Below are 21,680 nucleotides of genomic sequence, written 5' to 3' on the forward strand. Positions count from 1 at the left end.
TTTTAGAATTTAAAAATTTATTATTATTTATTATACCCTTACGAGTCTTCTAAGTTTTAAATAACTTAGATATGTCGAACTTTTTCATGGTTAGTTAGTCAGAGATTATCGGTAATTAATCATAGATTGTTATACATAGCGTAGTTCACTTTAATACTTAATTTAAACGTAAACCCTAAATTAATTAATTAGCCATTGGTCAATATAACGTCTGCACAAAGTTAAAACTTTGAAACTAATTTTTACACCGTTTGACATCTATATAGTTGTCTAATAATAATTGAGCATTAAAATTAGAAGTTCGAAGTTGAGATTAGATTGCTCCTAGTTTTAGAAATTACAGAAAATATATACATTAATGTTAAACTGTGTTAAAATTCATCATCTCTAACGTTAAAGGCAGGCATTATCTACAGCCATCATTGCGATGAAAAAAATGTGAGCGTTAAAAGGTGTTACCAAATAAAACCTTATTTACAATTTTTATCACTAAAATGGGATTTACAAGTTGAAAATACATAGGATTAGTGGCAGGAGCAAGAAGTCAATCTCCCTCTGCATCTCCTTCATGTGCTATCAAATTGCTTCTTTCTGCGTCGTTAGTGGTGCCTTGATGCAACTGGGGAGAAGCAAAGAGATTCCTCTGAATGTCATCGGAGGGATGTGAATTCACAAAATTAGTGGTATTGCCGCTAGCCACTGTTGCCGCGTGGGGAGAATCAAAGTCAATGCCTCCACCAGAATTTGGTCCCAGTTTACCGCTACCTATATAAGTTATAACCAGCAAGCAATGTTAGACATAATAACCCTTCCTTTCAAAATAAAACCTAGTTACTATTCGGAATGGCATATAACCTGAAAGATTAGGAGCAGGAGATGTGTTTGATAACGCAGGTGATGTTCCACTTCCTCTTTTCATCCTTGACTGCAATGCAAAACTTGCCGTAAGTAATAAGGATTAACGATCACTCACTGTCAATCTCAATTTTAAGTAGGTAACAAATTGTACAAATGTTGCAATTGTCATGTAGAGAAGCAAAAATCTTAACTTTGTAGTTCGCAATTCAATTGTCATGTGAAGATTTGAATGTCAAGCACCCTTCACAAAGATGCTATGAGGGGGTTTGATTTTGCTAAAAGTTATGTGCAGCTAAGTAAAGAACTTCAGTAGGTGTTTACTATACATACCTTCGAAATTTCTTCACAATGCTTTACAACAATTGAGATACTAGCACATCGTCCATGCGATAAAACATAGGCCCACAAGAGAAGCTTCCTTGGTATGCTCAGATCAAGTGCATCAATCCCAGCTGTACTTGGGTTGAATGATATATGTGTTATTAATTGTGATGGAATCAAATAAAAGTTGAGTCCGGAGGTAAGCACTACTGAAGAACTCTCCCGATAAAAATTATAGCATGCTCTGAGCAAAGTGTTTGCAGTTTCCAAATTCTCATCAGAAGCTTTGTTGATGATGATATTTTTAATTTTTCCTAAAATGGAGCTCCATCTTGTTTCAATCTTTTCCAAATGAGCTGGATCTTGAAAAGCTGTACTCCATAATTCATTTGGCTGCAAATCAATGCAGAGCAACTGGCTATTATCCATCCCACTGTCCGTCAAACTATGGGCCTGAATCCCATTTGAGAATCCACATGATAATGGAGTTATTTGTGACAAATTATATATAAGAGATCGGCACCAAGCGACAGAAGCATGCCTGCCAATTTCTGCAGAATTACTGTCTGAGAACTTTGGATTCTTAGAACGCTTCCGAATCTTCTCATTTATTGCTTCAAGAGTTTCCAGTTTTCCATTTTTCTCCAATAATACAATATAGTCATGAAGATATCTGCAAAGAATTGAGAATCTAAATTAGTTAATACAATTGAAAAACAGCAAATATATTGTACTTCAGTCGGAAGAAGCTCAGTGAACAAAATGTGTTCAAAAAGTCATCTATTAGTTTAAATCTTATTACCCGTATATGATACTCTCTGACATATCCGAGCCTTCAATTTCAGTCAAGCTGCATATCTCTGGCCACAGGCTCCCTTGTTCCATGAATAATGCAAACATTCTCTCTAACACATTGTCATAACTGGTCACTGAACCAGAGGCAGCAGTCTGAGAATGGCAGATAGTTGAAATCAGAGCCTTTAGATATCTTCCGATAGCCACTGGTATAAGATCTTCAATGCATAATGAAAACTGCACATGCGGTAGAAATGAAAAACAAACAAAAAATGTTACAATACAATCAAACCAGAGAACCAGATAGGAAAAAAAGGCAAAAGAAATGAAGCATGTCATAGTTGACGGGGGACTAATAACATATAATATTAAAAAATTCTAGACAAAATAGAAATGTTTACTAGGCGAGGAAAGTGGTGATGCACAGAACACACATAAATAAAACACAAAGAGTTAAGCATCCAAGGCTGCTTAAGAAACAAATTTGAAGGTTCTAGGAGAATCTGAAGCAAAAAAATGAATAATTCGTGAAATTCATTCTAGTATTGTTGACGAATACCTACTAGCTATAATTGGCAACAGGAACCTCAATGTTTTTATAGACGTAAAACTGATCCACCTAAGTTTGGAAATGTTAATATAAAAGACATGAAAATTGAAAAGAGAAAGAAGAAAGGAGGACTAGGAATCCACCCGAGTCAAAGTACAAAACAGAAAACAAGGAAAATAAATCAAAGTCCTGGATTAGAATTTTCCACCCTTGATAATTCAGATGCTAGATTCTTCAAATTCAGGACCAGCTTTTGCTCAGGTCGTGAAGGGGTTTCCTTCACTTGTGCTCATATAAACTCTAAATCCATCTCTTTAGCAGTAAATTTTTATCACCTAATTTAACTAAACCAATCTTAGTAATACTATGTTAAAGACAACAAGCCAAATCATCAAATAATTTGCATTAATCAAGTGCAAGAAACGGTTATAATAAAAGTTCCTCCATGAGAACAAATAAAGCATAAATTGTAGCAGTTATTATTTACTGACGTGCTTAAGCAGTAAATCAGGACTATAGAATTTACCCGTTTATCTGCCCGAAGAGCAGCATACGAACGTTCAAGAATACATCTATCTCCAGTTTCCTCCAATAGTTTGAGATAAAACAGCAAATACTTCCTAATGCAAGTAATAAATTTTCGAGAACTTTCTGGTAAGTTAACCTCAAGGGCTTTTTTGTTCCCAGCAGAACCTGGTGTCTTACGCCTGATATTAAATACAAAATAGGTTAGTCCTAGGTTGGCCTCAAGGACACTAATTAACATTACCAAAGTATTACCCAAGCATCCTTCTAAATGGCCAAATCAATTGTTAGTGACGAAATGACATTTAATTTATCAAATTAACAAAAACTTAAAAATGAAAGGATAAGAACAATCATACCTTCCTTTTTTCACCATGCTATCAATTTCCCACATATTTATTGTAAATGATGAGCGTGAAGATCTGAAGCAGAAAGATAGATGATCCTTTGCCCTCTCTATATCACCACTCTCACCTCTTTTGTATAGCCCTTGTGCCAGCATGTATCTGGCCTTATGAAAATGTTTGAGATCCCCCTCCACACACATTTCAAGAGCAGAAAGGCAATCATTGTAAAGCATAGACCATACAGTATCCAATTGGAGCAACTCTTCATGGTTTGTTTCCATACCACTAAGAATACTTGTGACAGATTCTTTTACAGATTGATTAAAGGAGTTTGCTGATAGGACCTGCTTAAGAACAAACAATAGAAAAAATATATATAGATCAAGTGCCCAAATTACCCAGTCAATTAAAAAATTGAAGGTTAACATTTGAATTAAATTAACTGGAACTGTAAAGGACAGAAAAAGAAGATATGCATATGACAGTTAAATGCAATCAGAATAAATGAACAATGTCAAAGACAATAATAAACCAAAATAGAGTTCATTGATCAGAAAAGGGAGGGAAAAACCTTCAAAATCTCAAAATTCTGCTTTCCATGCTTAAATAATAATTTCAAGCGTGAGGCATGCATCCTATAGACAGGATCAACAGCTGATGTGTTCAAAGCAATAGCTTTATTGTAATATGATATCGCAATTTCATTTGAATATCCAAGTTTTTCGCTGAGTTTACCCAAGTAAAAGGCATGCAACCAATCTTGTCTGCACAAAGAATCAAGTAGTTCATAAACATCACATTAACGCTAGAGAAGTGCAGAAAATAACTATATACAAGGAAAAAGGATATACTTAAGTGTGAAGGCTTTCTTAAAATGTTTCATTGAATTCTCACAAAATGTCATCCACGCTGCATCCTTTAAGGGCAAAACAGATCTCTGATCATAAAATGGGACTACATTTTGAAGACTGTCATAGTATACCAACGCCAATAACTCATGTATCTCACACTGGAAATACAACAAAAGCAATAAAAAAGTTAAATATATAAAAAACCAATAGTACTACCAACGCAATAATGATATCACAAAGATTCTAGTGTGTATGAATTCGAGTAAATGTTTTAAGCATATATAGTTATAAATCCATAAACTAAAACTTGAATATCAAAGCATCATATAGCTTTTTACTGCACATTTTAATTAGTCTTACAAAAATATTGTCAGATATTTACCGCAACCAAGTAGCTAGCCTAAACAGAGAATGTCAGTCTCAATGCAGATAACATTTGCAGGTATAAACACAGCCTTTCAAGTTAAATTCCCACTCTGATGGAATTCAACTAAGTTAAACAACCAGATAATGTAAATAAAGGGAAATTTTAAAAGGAGTAAATATATATAGAGAGGTAAACCTGTTGAGCAGATGTCTTGGCCAAAGCTAAACTCATTAGTAAGCAACGTCTACTCCTCCTTCTGCTTGTTTCCACTCTCTCGGATAAAGTAGCATTCTTCCTCCAGCCTACTACATTAACATGCTTGCTACCATCATTTAGCAACAAATCTACTTCCTGGCTCAGTGCAACAAAGGAACATTTATAAAACTATATAGGGCAGCGTACTAAGAGATTAAGACAATAATGTTTATTAGTAAATTCACAGTAATCGGGGTTTTCATAAGCCAAATAACATTTCTAAGTCACCTCATCATAAATATTTCCAAGTCTCTGCCAGCTTTCAAAGCGCAGAGGATTGTAAATGAGATCATATTTGAAGAGCTTAGCATTTTGTTGAACAAATTCTTCGCCTTCCTTGGTCAGAACAAATCCCGGCCACTTATCTGTTGCACTCATTTCCTCAGAGAGAGCCAAGAAATAATACAAGTTACAGTAGACCTCCAAATATGGCTCAGACCTGAAAGTCAAATGCACTTCGAGATAACCTTAAGATGCTTAAAACAAGGAATACCACGGATATATTGTAGCCATTAAATTTAAATCAGAATGTTATAAAATAAATTAAGAAAGAAGCACGTACACTACTGTACAATGTATACCTTCTCAATAATGTGGCATTATACTGAACAATGCCACCCACATCAGGAAACATTCTCTCGGTAATAGAATCAAGAAATCCATCAGATCCAGCCTCCTCTGAGAGCTTTTCCTCACATAGATTAGGATCATCTAGGAACCTATCTATAGGGTTTCCTTCCAAGAGGTCCTCAGGTGGCTGCAGAAAGTGCTTCCTGATAGCTCTTAAAACTCTACGAAGTTTGACCAGTCCCGTCCTCTATCACAATTTTTTAGAAAAATAAAATCACAAATGAAACTTTATGTACAATATTCCATGGACATGTTGTACTTCAAGATATGGATTGAGAAAACTCACAGAGGATGACTTTGCATATGGAAGAACATACTTGAAAACGTCAGCACATTGTTCTTTAGTTTGATAATCTCCTCGGCTTGTGTTTTTGTGCATCACTAGATCATCCTCATACGATGAATCAGATCTTAGATGTAATCCATATAAACAGAAAAAGCACTGATCTAAGGCACAGTCAATTTTAGACTCGAGTTCCTCCCGTTCATCTTCAGAAAGTTCATTTCCACATTCAATCAATTGATTGCTTGAATTTTCAACCATAATTAACTTACTGTCAGTGCCAGCACCTCCACGATTTTCACACTCTACTTCCTTGCTGTCTTTATCATGAATTCTGCATGAGAAAATATCTTTGGATATTACTCCTCCAGAAACATCCTTTTTAACTGAATTAATTTCATCAATTTTGGTCCAATCCATCTGGACGCCTAATGTGTCTGATTTTGATTCTTCCAGAGACACATTGACAAGACTGTTTTTGGACACTTCTTCACATTGCAGTGATTCTTTATGGCTAAAGCTGGATTTAAGCTTCATATCTAAGGCCAAAAGATGCTTTATTGCAAATCTAAGAAATGTTCCTTCTTCACCTTTTCCACCTTCACCCAAACAGCAAAGCCCATATTCAGCAAGCAGGTCATGTGTTGCAACAATTAAATCAACCTGAGTTAAGAATGCAGAAAAGAATAGTAGAAGTTTTCAATTAAAAAAATCAATCACTAAAACAACCAAATCACTTAAAAGTACAACTATTCCAAGAATAAGATAGCTAACTTGAGTTTTGATGGGTGTGGTTGGGCTAAGATGCTGGAGTTTGCAGAAAACAACAACTGCATCAACAAAACATCTGCTTTCAGCTTGATCTGAAAGATCTTCAGCTGAGGCTTTATTGAAGACCAGTATGCTGGCAACATAGCTCATGATTAACAACAGCAGAGATTGCATTTTACAAATGCTACTTTTTGGAACAGAAAGGCCATCCTGCAAGTATAAGAACACATCTTTCACAACAGTAACATTCTATATTGAAATATCGAGGAAACTAAAGATGCTATAAATAAACAAGTTACACAGACCAGCGTAAGCAATCACAAATTATATCCACTTTTAACCGTAAAAAATATTGAGGAAAGTACCAACAAGGAAAACAACGAGCTATATTTCAAAACAGAGATAGAAAATAATGACGTAGCAAGAAAGAATATCAAAGAATGCTGCAGAGGCAACAAGGCCTCTAAAGGAAAATTCCGTTGAAACAACCATGAGTGAACAAGAGAGAAGCCACAATGGCAACCCAAATCAAAGCATATCAAGTGGCAATCTGTTTTTTAAAAAATTGAGCTTTCCACTCAACCCAATATACATAATTGGATAGAAAAATTGCACACCAAGCCTTAGTCTTTGAATAGCTTTAAAACGAATCATAGAATTGTTTCAGAGTGAAATGCCACTCAAGATTGACCCAGCATGCCAAACGATTTATTCTTAAGGAAAAGAGCCACACAACAATGAATAAATGATTGATCCCTTGTCCCCAAACTTAAGACGTAGATCACACATATATCGAACAAAAAGAGCCCATATGGGGCCTACTAATCAAGAAAAGGGCATTAATATTACTGATACAGAGAGTACTTCACTACTTCTGTACAGAAAAAGCACATTGAAGAACAGAGTTCAAAAAATTAGTTTCTGTATCAACTAAACCAGGTCAAAAATAAAAAATGTCAGTTTGAAAATAACAACAAAGAATCCAATTCCTATCAGCCCCATACACATTCAGTGAAAAATAATATCATAATTTGTATAACTGATAATCATGAAGGGTAAGCTATGCATGAAAAGGCCATCCCACTTCAAAAAGATTCCAGTAAAATGTATATAGATCAAAGATATCAATATCTTTTAGTGTAATCAATGAAACAGTAAGGAGGAAGACAAGATAACACGAGCATGAAGTTCCAATTAAATACAATTATTTTGGTTACTTTCTTTTTTCTGGCTTGGCAGAAAAATAAGAGTTTCAGTGGTTACTTAAAATACTACACTCAAAAACATAGGAAAGTAAATCAGGAAAAAAAAAAGCCAAAACAACGCATCAAATAGACAGAGCCGATCAAGTTCCTGTATTTCTATGAGAAATCTGAGCCAAGAACACAAGCAAACAGAACAAGTAATGAGGATGTGACTTTTCCAATTATAATACAACAGAAAATTAGTTTATCAAGTTGATGCCACAATGACGTTTATTCAAGAAGGAGTAATTAATACTATTCTGGATGCTCATTACTAGGCTAATAATAGATAACTATTAGGTAAGTCCAAAATATCTGATGTGTTTTTCAGGAAGGAGAATGGCATATAGTTCCTCAACTTCTTGGATGAACAGGAAAGTATGTTTTTATTAATATGCGCTATAACATAACAGAATCCAAAACTACTGAAATGGTATTTGCTTACAGAATCTCCACGTTGATCAATAATTTTCTTCACTTGTGAGATACAGTCAGAGAGTGCCTTCACTTCATCCACAACCCATTGACTACAGTGCTTACTAGGACTTTCCTTTGAATCAATATCAAAATTAGGAGAGGCATTTAAATGAGGTGCTTGATCGGAGGATTTAAATGATTTAATACATGTACTTAAACCCATCTTTGTCATAAGTATTTTCAGCTTCCTATAATGACAATTGAAATACATCTCTACATCCATTGGCTTTGTCTTTTGGCATGCTTCCATTAGAACATCTACAGCCATGAGCTCAGTGGAAGTTATCTTTTCATCCTTTTTATCTGCCATGGATAAAGGGAATGAATCAGGGTAGACATCCCGCATAGAGAATAAAAGTGGAGAAAGCAAGGATACGCACTCCAAATACTTTTCATGCTCCATCATCTTAATGACAGAATTCTCCATCAAGAAATTGACCTTCAATATATTAATTTCATCAAGAACTCTATCAAAGTTTAGTTCTTTTACAGCCTTGCAATGTGGACGGGAGACTGAACAGAAGGAATCTTCCACATTTTCTCTCTTGCCCAAAAGTGACAAAGCAATACAGAACTCTTCACAAGCTTTTGCCATGTTGCCATCAACAATAGACAATCTCCCACTTAGCCAGAAAAATCGAGCCCAGAGGGAACTCTTTTTCATCAAAAATGAGCTGTCTAAATTTAAATTGCTTGTCGTTGAGGTATCTATTGTTTTTACACTGGTCTCCTGGATACTATCAATCAAATAACAACCTCCATTCAAGGTATTAGTCAAGTGAAAAGGATAATCTAAAGCTACAGATTCTATGATCTTACAAAGATGGTAAGATGTCTCAGAAATAAATTCTGACTGATTAGAACCAATGGGAGAGCATGATCCAAAGTCATAATACAACTCAGCAAGGAAAATATTACATTCAGCAGTTCTCTCCTTTCCCCAATGCCTAGTCAACTTTTCCAACTCCAGAAATTTGACAAAAGCATCCTGGTATGTGAGACCTTGTCTTGCAACCTCTTCTAAAAGCAAGTGCCCCATATGATAAGCACCATAATTGTTTGAGGTTTCTCTTACAAATGCAGAAACATTATAATATTCAGAATTTCCTAAACAAGGTAGAGTTGTGGTCTCTCTATTAATTGTATATTGACCCTCCAATCCACCTGCAATAAATGGCTCTAGATATTGAATGACAACCTTACTAGGGTCCTTGCCATAAGAAGAATCAGATTCTTCTTTCCCTGGTTTACGACTCCGGAGCCTTTCAAGTCGAGAACTTCTCCTTTCATGTGGCTGTTCTTCTTGAGTGTTTGCTTCTTTCTCTTTAAAAGCACTTGATTGTTCTATGCTACCATCACCAAAGACACTATTATCACCATTGGACCCTTTTATTTCCACAGTGTTCAAAACAGCTTCTGAGCTATGTGGTAAGATTATGCTTAGCTTAATATCAGGAGAAGTTAACACCTTTTCAGGATCCATCTCACTTTGTGGTGATAAGATTTCCAGGAGTGCATCAGCAAGAGCCACCCAGGAAACTTCTGTCAGGTGCAGTTCTTTATTCTGTTTAAGCTTTTTGAATGCAACATCCTCATCCGCATTGTCATTAGAAGTTTTTCTCTTGTCAGGAAATTTGAGTCGTACATGTTTAGGTTCCAATTTGTCTATGCCTCTTGGAGCAAATGGCAAAATTTCTGATTCTTCAATGGTACTTTTGACATGCAAAGCACGAGCATGTGATGGCCAGTGCCTCAAAATCAATTCAGCAACAGAAAGGCAAGCAACCTCATCACCAATTGCAATAAGAACTTCCAAAAGCTTCTCCATGCAATTCCCTGTAGACACAGTAGGAATCACATGACCATAAATACATAAAATATGAGTATGTTTGCATAGCTGGCATAGGATTAATATTGAAACGAAAGTATTTTGAAAACAACTTTCAAAGGGTGAACTTTATTGTTTAAAGTGATTTAGGAAAAACAAAACTAGTCTTGTATGTATGGGTAAGGATGAGCTTTGTTACAGTAGATAACAAACTCAGGTCCCAATGCTCATATGGGAAACAGGTACCGATGTTTGAAAATTACTTTTGAAAACGGAGCTCGACAACAAATTCAAATCTTAAATTACCATTTAAATGCTATGAATGACAACATAATTGTAAAACTACGAGTCGAGGACATCAAAATCAATCCATTCTGAAAGTCCATTCACTCAGCCCGAATCAACAAAATATAATATCTGACAGAATGGCAGTTCACACTGCTCAAGATATAAATTTTACTTTTGTAACTAAAATTGAAAAATACCAAAATTAATTCTCCCGTCCAACGTAATTTGCACAGTGCTGAAGTCATTCCTCACTTTTATTCAAACATGCTCATACGCACGTGAAGAGATTGATAAACAGTTCGTTCAAAGACACCCAATTGTAACACATGAAGGGTAAAAATAACCCAAAGAGGTAAAAGAAAAAATGAATTTCACATCCAAGAAAAACTAAGAAGCACTCCATTAGATAGCCATTAGAAAAAAAAAATGACTTGTTAAGATCTAAAGGTGCTTACAGTTATTAGGGCTACACAACAGGCCTTGCTCAAATGCCCAACGTGAAATACTCAGCGAGCCCATTGAGCATGACAATGTACCAAGCTGGTTCCAAACAACAGAATCTTTAGAATCAATCTCCACAGCTTGAAGATAACAGCGTAAAGCATTCTCATAATATGTGGAGCCTTGCTTAAGAAATACAACAGCAAGGTTTTTCAATGCCAAAAATCTGTAGAAGCATTTGTAAGGACTATGAAACACTTATATAGAGATATAAATATTCAAGCAAATACCAAATTCTCAATACATTGAAGGATCTCTCATATCCAACAGGTCAACAAATCAAAAACATGTTACAAAACCTACTTTATCCCCAACCGAAAGCAATCAACAATGCTAGCTGATATTAACTGGACCCAGTCTAGAATCAGAAGCATTGAAAGCGAAGGGACAACTTATGGAGATAGAAGAATGCATAAATGCAACAAGTACAAGAAAAGCGTACATGGGCTTTACCTACTTGATACCAAATAATAAACTAAGATCAATTTTGTTTAACTAAGATTTCCATTCACCCAGAAGGATAGCTTTGAAACTAACTTCACCAGTAATGTGCTTTACGAAAATTAAAAAATATTGATAGAATTGTCTTGATATGAGAACCAAGCGCCCAAAAACTTAAGGAGAAAGGAATTTATTGCAACATATTCATGTGAAATGTTACCTTAATAGACTAGAAATTGAAAGGGAGAAATTCTTGCACGGGCACAGTATCAATCAAAGGCTCAGCAAAAATATTAAAATAAGTAAATAACTAGAGCAAACAAGCACACATTTTAACACCGACTTCCCAGTTATTTTAATTAAAAGCGGGTTTTAAATTGATCATGCCTTTTGGTACTAAGCTCGTCAATAATTTATCAATTAAAGAGGCGACCATGAGCAAACAGTGATGACAGAACAGTGGATATCTTAATAGATAAAATGTAGTATAGCACGGATCAAAACCTGAGTTGCAATAGATGACCATCACTGGCACTGCTATTCACCTGATAACAAGCAACACATCAAACCAGCAATCTAAAATGAAATTAATGATTGAACAAATTATGCATGACCCATAATCCAAAACCTGAGCATTAGCAATAAGAGGGTCTTTAAGAACAGATTCCAAGAGCTCGCGAGACTTCTCGTACTCTTTTGCTTGTAACTTGAGAAGCCCGTCATGATAAGTTTGAGAAAGATGAAATTCCTGAAAAAAAAAATAAAAGAAATGGAATCAACAACGGTAATGCTGAAGTCGAATTGTATTAAAAAAAAAAATTAGCAGCACATATACGAATAACAAAGCTATTAAGAGTTCCAAGAATCTAATCTTTATAGCGTAAACAAAGCTCTCAGAAGCGCCTAACATTTTCAATTATGCTCAAACCGGAATACGGAGGGAAAGAAACGTACCTGGGCTTCTTTGGTCGGAGCTAGTGGCTCCCACTTACTTTTGGAGTCAGTGTCATTGATAGCTGCAATTGAGAACTGAAAAGGAAAAACCAAAGCCATTTATCATAATGAATAATTCAACGAGTAACGACGATGAGACGAAGATTCGTAGCAAAAAAATTTAGTATCGTACCATATTCGGACTTCAGAACGGTAAGCGTTCACGCGGTTCGTATCGCAACCCCGTAGATTCGGCAATTTAGGGTTCCAATCTCATTCGGAATTTGGCTTCAATAAGTTTCAGTTGTGAAGAGCTTTATTTTGACAAGCACTTAAGCTATAGTCAGCGAGCGCGCTTTTAGTACGCCCTTTAACCATTTAACAGACGACATCGTACTACAGGTTTCTCTGCTATCTTTAACTTTGAACATAGAACTGCTACAAAGCGTCTCTCTTCTCTACCGCACTGTGGTTCAGTTTCCGACGTTGCAATTGCATTTGTTGAAGGAATGTGTGTTTCCGTAATAACCCGCACCGCACCTATGCATCACTTTATTTTTATTTTGTCTTCCAAAAAAACATTCTATCCTTAATATTTTTGAATTGAATTTAAGAATACAGCAAATTTATATATTTTTAATTTTATTTTATTAGAAAAAATCATTGTATTAAGTCTTTAGACTACTTTTTTAAATATTTTATTATCAGATTTTGCTATTATTTATTATTTATTTTTCTTGTAAATTGATCAATAAATTAAATTAAAAAATAAAGAAATTAATTAATGAATTTGAAGAAAGAAAAAAAACTTCCTTTATGATAAAATTGAAATGATAAGATATTTATACGGAAATAAATTAACACGGACAAGAAATTTATTCTCTGGTACAATGGTGCTCGACACTTGGTTAAGCTTAAAATCATTTATAAAATTCAACAAAGTTCGATTCAAAACCAATACTATAAATTGAGAACAGGTTAAATTATTTTAGAGATCTTATCATTTTTTATTCAGTTGATTTCTTATTTTAAAAAATTCTTTGTAATTATGTCACTTTTGTTAATAATACACTAACCTAGTTAACAATTTTAAAACAATTTATAAATTAAAAATTTTTTAACATTTACCTATAAATTATAAATATATTAATATTTAAAATAAAATTTAAATAAAATTCAATACAAAATATATATTTAAATAAATTTAATTTTGTTAAAATGTCAATTATAATAAAAATATCATTATAAAATTTATATAAAAATTAAATTTGATATAGGGATGAAATTGATTCAGTTTTTAAAAAAATTGGATCAAATTGAGACAAAATAATAGAGACTGCAGTGCAACTTTTAATATGCAATAGTGACACATGTACTGCCACTGCCATGTCATATTGTCTCTGCCATGTGACATAATGTCAAATTGACATGTGACAATTTTTTTTTAAATTATAAAATAAAATAAAAAACTACTAACATGTGGCTCATAATTAACACCATTAGTGTACTACTGACGAAAAAGACTTAATTACAACAAATTTTTCAAAATATAAACTTAATTAAGTCAAAAAAAAAATGAGAAGACTACTTGAGATTTTTCTACAAAAATGGATACCTCTAGAATGACTTAACTTTGATAAGGAAAACAAATACATCCTTTTCTTCTCCTTATAATTAACTAAATTAATATTTTTCATTCCACTTAACATTTTCTAAGTTTATATTTAAATTAGATGATATATTTATAAAAGTGGAAGGAAAGGATCGATAAGAGCCACGACTCTAAAAAAAGATTTATTTTGTTTTTTTAATATATTTCAAAGTTATATATTTTATATTACTATTAAATATAGAAAAAAAAATTGTATAGAGTTAATTTTGTGTGTGTCTAAAATACATATATAATTAATATATTTATAACAAAGAAAAATACAAATGTATATGATAATCAAACATAAATATTATAAATAAGAAATATTATTATAAAAAATGTTAATAATATCTATCAACATCAAATAATGTATATGTTTTTCTAATAAATAATATACCCTATGTTTTATAATTAACATAAAATATAATTTATCTAACAATTATATTATTTATATCAAGTCAATTTTCTTTAACTTGAAGACAAAGTTTTATCCTTCTTCATTTTTTTTCCTCTCTCTTACATACCTTTCCTTTCTAATTCTTTCAATCCCAATCTTTTATTATTTTAAACATCAAGTTCCCTCGCATTGAAATTGAGGATTTAAAAACTATTTTGGACCGAACAATTATTTTGAGTAAGTTAATTTTATACCTTTGTTTATTTAAAACAATCTATTTTTCGTTTACATGTGGTTTAGGACTTAGGGTAAAAAAAATGTTTCTTTTCTAAGAAGAATGTTTGCGATGAAAATGAAAAAAAATGTATATATATTTATTAACTAAATTTGAGAAATTTCAGGAATTTAAAATTTGAAGAAAAGGAAAAAACTTTCTAAAGTTCACAAAATTACATAATGAATTTGACATTTTTTTAACAAGTAGTATGATAGTTTATATCGAAAGGAATATTGTAACAAATTTTAGTTTTAAATTAGTTATTGAAGATTCAAGTTATTTAAAGAACGTAAAGGAGTACTTTCAGTAAAGTAATCATTGACATTTAATAATATTTTTTTATGGTTATGTTATGATACAATAATAAATGATAGTCATATTTTATTATCATGTGTATTTGTTCAGAGTATAAGAAATGAATAAAGGAAATAAATATATTTTTTAATTTAAAAAATAATTTATATATAAAAAATATAATAAATCTTTGACATTTAATGATAGTTTTTAATGATTATGTTATAATACAACAATAAATGATAGTCATATTTTATTATTATGTGTGCATATTTGGAGTATAAAAAATGTAGAGAAGTAATAAATATATTTTTTAATTTGAAAAATAATTTATATATAAAAAATATAATTTGAAACTCCTGAATTTGATCGTCACTCGAAGAGTAAGAATGGAATTGAAAAGAAAAAAAAAAGGTTAAAATAAGATTATTTAGATTAAGTAAAAATGTAAAAAAAAATGGAATGTCCGATTTAATTGATGAATGATTAAAATACTTGTAAAATGACCAAATTACTTTTGTGACCAAAATGTAAAATTAATTTTCCAAAATATTTTGGTGTATGTTATTTCCAAAATTATACTTTTAAACATATTTTAATTTTAATTAATTAATTATTTTAATGAAAAATATATGTTAATGAAATATCACATTCATTTATTAATTATTTGAATTACTTATTTTATTATAAAATATTTATTTATTATGTATTACATCTTACTTTAAAAGTAAATAATAAATTTAATTAATTAAATATAATAAAAATATGAATACATGATTATTTTTCTCCAAGTTTGCAAAAAAAATTTCAACTATTCCGGTTTTTTTTTTTGCGTATGGAGTGAGAAAATAAAAAAAATCTAAATTTTTATTATATTTATCTTGTTTTTCATTATTTCCACGAGTAATGTTAAACATATAATTTTTTATAGGAATGTCAAAACGCATCAGACTTGTCGAATTGGATCGCCAACCCGCCAAAAAAAAGACAGGATTGGAATTTTCAACCTGTCAACTCGCTTTGGTCCAATCCGCTTAGCTGTCAAACTGGTGGATCAAAGGTGGGCCAGCCCATTCCTTGACCCTTTGATTATTAATTTTTTTTTAATTTTAAAATTTTAAAATAATTTTAAAAAATCAATTTTCTATATTATACTTTTTACAAATATTAATATGGGATATTATTATAATTTAAATTATTGACATTTATAAATTAAATTTTAATTATTATTTATATTATATTAATTTAAGGTTAAAATACTCCCTTAGTCCATGTTTTTGTTGAAAAATCTCAAATAAGTCCTAAGATTTTTTTTAGTCTCAATTAGGTCCATATTTTTTAAAATGTGTAACAATTAGGCTCATTCCATTAGTATAGAGTTAACGGTGTTAAAGATGTGCCACGTGTCAGCTCCACATTTTTTTGAATTTTTTTAAAAAAATTATTTTTTTTTAAATTTTTTTAATTATTTTTTTTAAATTGTTTGATTTTTTTTAAATTATTCATGTCACGTGTCACGTCAGTATTGTGCCACGTGTCAAGTCAGTAAGGTGACACGTGTCAAATCATTGTCTGAATCTCAATTTGGTCCATATATTTGTTATTTTTATTACATTTCAGTCCATTTTTTTAAAAAATTTTAAATATATTTATTTTAAATTTTTACAAAATTGTTTTAAAATTTTATATTTAAATTTTTTAAGTTGTTAATTTTAAACCAACTCTAACATTTGTATATAAATTATTTAAAACAAATTTGTAACAAGTTAAAATAAATATTTTAAAATTTTAAAACAAAATATAAAATAAACTTAATATTATTAAAATGTTTAATAAAAATATCATTATAAAATTTATATAAAAGTTAAATTTGATCTCAATTTGGAAATGATGAAATTGAAAATTAAAAAAAAAATGGATATAAATAAAATAACAAATATATGGACCAAATTGAGATTCAAACAATGACTTGACACCTGTCACCTTACTGACTTGACACGTGGCACAATATTGATGTGACACGTGGCATGAATAATTTTCAAAAAAATTCAAAAAATTCAAAAAAAATTCAAAAAAAAAAATTCAAAAAAATTCAAAAATTCAAAAAAATGAGAAGCTGACACGTGGCATATCCTTAATACCATTAACTCTATACTAACGGAATGGGCCTAATTGTTACACATTTTCAAAAATATGGACCTAATTGAGACTAAAAAAAATCTTAGGACCTATTTGAGATTTTTCAACAAAAACATGGACCAAGGAAGTATTTTAACCTTAATTTAATATGTAAATATAATAATTATTTTAATTTAATTAATTAAATATATTAATTGATCAATTAAAAGTTTAGAAAATAATTATTAAATTAAATATGCTCTAAATATATGAACAAATTAAAAAATAATAATTAGCTCATCGGTCTTTTTTAAGATAAAATATGTTGTATTTTTAACTTATTTTTAATTTTTTAATAGCGGATCAGTCCGACCCATTCCATCTTTATCTGTATTGGGTCAAGGACAAAACATATTAAAACGGACTGAATTGATGTTTTTTTGCCACTCCTACTTCCTGAAATTCCTTCGCTTACCCTTAACGCAGTGTTCGCTTAAGGGTGTTTCACTGTTTCAGTAAATTTGGGAGAGCGGATTTAGTTTGCGAGCGTGTTCGCTTTAATCGAATTGAAGGGATATGGGAGCAAGGATTTTAGGGATGAATGTATTATTTCATCCTCTCAAAAATGAGAGGATAAACGAGTATAATGCAGCTCTTTACGAAATTACCCCTTTTGTTTCTATGTGTGATTGTTGAGTGCATGGAGAAGGAAGAAGATGAGGTGGTTTGGGGTGTGGTGGTCGAGAAAAAGGGGTGGTCGTGCGTTGAGGTGGTGGCTAGTGTGTGGTTGTTTGGTGGTTATGCACCTATGTTACGATGCTATGTGTGAGAGGTGTTGTGGTGCTGCGTGGGGGATGGTACCAGTTACATAACCGGTGTCTTGTTTTGTGAAGGACTGACACCGGTTACCACACCAGTTGTCGATGATTTTAATTATTTTTTTACATTCGGTTTCGTTTTCTACAGGTGGGGGAGTTGGTTGAAGTCGTTCGAGCTGACAGAGGAGTTGTGTGTCTGCACCACTCGTGAAGCTGAACGACTAGAGCTGGTGATCTGCATGGTCAAGAATGGAGATTTCGACATATTTATAGGGGTATGTCCTCTTTTTTATATGTTAATGGACAAATCAATTAGAATAATGCATGGTTGTTTGAGTTTGTTTTTCCTGTTTCTCATGAGCAGGGCAGCCACAACGACACTTGCTTACCACTGGGTGGAGTGCATTTGTGAATAAGAAGAAACTTGTATCTGGAGATGCTGTTTTGTTTCTTAAGTATGAAGACCTCGATTCCATCAAATATTGTCTAGTAACCATAACAAAGATAGGACCAAATTTTATACTTAAATGGCATGCAAGGGTGAGAATGGAGAATTAAGATTGGGAATTTTATATTAACAAAAAATTTACATTTTCTTGTACTATTTTTTGACATTAATAAAAATTCATTTTTTTTTTCATTTTTCAAAAATTTAATTTATTTTTTATGAGTAAAAATAACTAATTTAAAAATTATTTTAAGAACATCAAATCAAAAATTCATCTCTTTTTACACAAGGGTATTATGGTAACTTAATAAATATATCTATTTTAACAATTAATTTTATGTATCACATCAATCAAATCTTTCACAAACTTTCATAAAAAATTATGTCTAAATCCATTCACTTTACCCTCTAAATCTACTAAAAAAACACAAATATCCATCCACCAAAATTTACACAAATTCATCTTCACACTCTCTCCATATCCATCGTAACAAAGGAACACACCCTTTTGCCTAATTTGAATTGTACCAACAATGAAATATCTTATACCAAATTGCCAAAAATTTTATTCAGTTGCGACCAAGTGTACCTTATTAAATAAAATCGAAACGAATTTGAGGAGTTTAATAACCATTACACTGTAATAATAAAACTAGGATAAAATATCATATTTAACCTTTTCAAAAATATGTAATTTTAATTTATTTTAAAATATAGGTTTGATCTCTGATTTACAAAATTCATAATTTTGGCGTAATCATTATTTTATTTATTTATTTTTTATTACATTTTAATGGATTGAATGACTTTTTTTTATATCTTAAATAAATATGTTAAGTATGCATTCAGTCGAACTAAAATGAAAGAAATAAAAATATTGAAATTGAATATTGCATTAAACTTATGGTTCTTTTTTAAACAGTGGAGTGTATGCCTCTATTTTAAAATGAAAGAAGCAAATTTTCATATGCATATTATATATATATATATATATATATATATATATATATATATATATATATATATATATATATATATATATATATATATATAATTAGCTCAATTGGGACAGTTGGTTGAGCCCATAAGAAAATGGATTGGCTTGGTATTGACTATTTGTAGTTTCTTCCTGCATCTCTCCATATGTTTTTTCCAGTATTTATATAAAAAAAAAATCATTAAAAGTTAGAAGTTGTCTCATAGCTTTACAATAAGTTATCATTTGTCCCAAAAATTAAAATCTCCAAAAGTTTAAAAAAGTAACTTCTAAATTGTATAATTTTATTTTATTTTCGAATTGCATAACCCAAAATAATTTTTTGTTTTTAAATTGTATAATCTAAAAAAAATTAAAATAAAAATAGTTTATGAATTATACAATGTGAAAGTCGACTTTCTTGTATTATCTGAAAGTATTTTTTTAAAGAAAAAAATGACTTTAATTAGTGTAATTTGGAAGTCATTTTTTATTTTTAAATTACATAATTTGAAAGTTAATTGTCAATTTTAATTTTTAGATTGTACAAACTAAAAAAATGTAAAATAATAATTTTATTTTTATAGTGTGTAGGAAGAGATATTTAGAAACATTTGAATGTGTAGAAAGAAATTCCCTCTACTCTAGCTTTAGGACTAGCAGCAGAAAATTTGCAAAATAAATCATTGAGCATGATTATATTGAACCAATTTTGTTGTTATTAATATTTGAAAAAAAACAGATATTAGAAAATAAATTAAGATTTGTTTTATATACTCAATAATCCCATGTCATCTCTCATACTTATGATAATGAATTACTTTTATTAATAAAATATATTTAATATATAGTTCAAAAAACCTATAAATACAATCGTCCATTATAGGAATATACACTCAATCCTTTCATTAACTATTATAATCATATTTTTTTATTGGTTATTAATTTGTTTGTTTCCAATTATGTATTTAAGAGAGATAATAAATGGATTTGAAGGGATACATAGGAAAATGAGGTGTATTATTATTATTATTTTTCATAAATGCACTCACAATTAGGGATGGCAAAATGGGCCCGGCCCGATGGGCCGGCCCGCCAGCCCGACTGAAAAAGTATGGGCCGGGCCACGAATTTCAGCCCGTCAGCCCATGACAGCCCGGCCCGTCAAGCCCGCTGGCCCGTCGGGCCAGCCCGCGGGCCAAAACGGGCCAGCCCGCGGGCCGTAAGACAAAAACAGGCGGAATAAGTAAATTAATATTTTATTTTCTTTGGGTATTTTTAATTTTTATTTTCATGTTGGTGTTTGAAATACAAAGATAAAACGGTAAAGGCATTGGGTTCTGCACACACACACACACTCTCACTTGACAATTCACAATTTCAAATGTTTCCTTTTGTGTTGACTTTTCACTGTTGTAACCTGTATCTTTGGTTGTGTTACATAACAAACCACCCTGACTATTATTATAGTCACTGCGCAGGTTATTATTGTATTAATGCATATGTAGTACTATTACATTTATATACAAATTAATGTAGTCAACTAAATTTGAAATGAAAAGATTTAAAATCTGATTTTGGGCCACAAAATGAACATATCAGAAAAAGGATGGCGGGCCAGCCCGCCGGCCCGCCGGCCCGCCACCCCACGGGCCGGGCCCAAAAAAACAACCCGTTTTGCCTTGTCGGGCCAGCCCGGCCCGACCCATTTAAAACGAGCCAAAAACGGACCGGGCCAAAACAGGCCGGGCCGGGCCAAAACGGGCCGGCCCGTTTTGACACCCCTACTCACAATTCATCAAAATCTTCTTCAAAACTCAAAGTTTTATCGTCACGAAGCAACAACCTCCTGACCCTTAAATGTCTCTTTGAAAACTACTCAACCAAATTCATGAACAACAATATTATATTTGAATTGATGAAAAAAAAATAATGTAAAATTAATTTAAAGTTGATTTTTTCCATTAAAAAAAATTAATATAATATATTGTAAAGTAATTTATAACTATGGTAATCGTTTTTAGTGTACATATGTCATTATTTTTTGTTATTAATATAATTTATTTTATTATTTTACATTTTAAATTTTATGATTATTTTTAATTTGAATTAATTATTTATAACAAAATTATTTATTATTTATTTAAATTTACAAATATATTTTATTAAAATATAACACTATTATTTATTTTTAATAATTATGATAAAAATAACTGTTCTATTTTTTATTATTACAATAAAAAGTTGATACACATACATCTAAACACATATGTTTCACTATACGTATAACAGAAATATTTATTATAACTCGAATTTTTATCACATCATTCTTTTCATGTCATCATCAGGCTGCTTGAACTTGTTATTTACTTAGTTTGCTTATTCTAAAAATAAGTAATTTTTTAATGTTTTAAGTAAAAAAATCCATCTATTTCT

The 21,680-nt window shown here is 31.3% G+C and overlaps 1 protein-coding gene across 2 annotated transcripts; it reads right to left on the reverse strand.

The window, feature by feature from the left end:
• Positions 1-328: 328 nt before the first annotated feature.
• On the reverse strand, positions 329-12,797 carry LOC114162759 (Tetratricopeptide repeat (TPR)-like superfamily protein). 2 transcript variants are annotated; one of them, XM_028046730.2, is made up of 19 exons: positions 12,459-12,797; positions 12,287-12,361; positions 11,961-12,080; positions 11,837-11,877; positions 10,846-11,057; positions 8,243-10,110; positions 6,557-6,763; positions 5,786-6,445; positions 5,451-5,686; positions 5,098-5,308; positions 4,810-4,965; positions 4,248-4,405; positions 3,968-4,160; positions 3,409-3,740; positions 3,051-3,231; positions 1,982-2,211; positions 1,189-1,852; positions 856-925; positions 329-765 (listed from the first exon to the last, which is right to left on the reverse strand). In XM_028046730.2, exons 1-19 carry the CDS (start codon positions 12,459-12,461, stop codon positions 545-547), a joined length of 5,838 nt encoding a protein of 1,945 aa, XP_027902531.1. In that variant the 5' UTR covers positions 12,462-12,797; the 3' UTR covers positions 329-544. The 2 variants fall into 2 exon arrangements, with proteins under 2 accessions (XP_027902531.1, XP_085522677.1); XM_085666551.1 differs by lacking the exons at positions 11,961-12,080; positions 12,287-12,361; positions 12,459-12,797 and having other exon boundaries at positions 10,846-10,930; positions 11,837-11,868.
• Between the last annotated feature and the right edge of the window lie 8,883 nt (positions 12,798-21,680).

This window comes from Vigna unguiculata, chromosome 9 (assembly GCF_037176805.1).
Source record: "Vigna unguiculata cultivar grain cowpea cultivar isolate G323 ecotype 2 chromosome 9, ASM3717680v1, whole genome shotgun sequence".
In the NCBI taxonomy this organism is placed as follows: domain Eukaryota; kingdom Viridiplantae; phylum Streptophyta; class Magnoliopsida; order Fabales; family Fabaceae; genus Vigna; species Vigna unguiculata.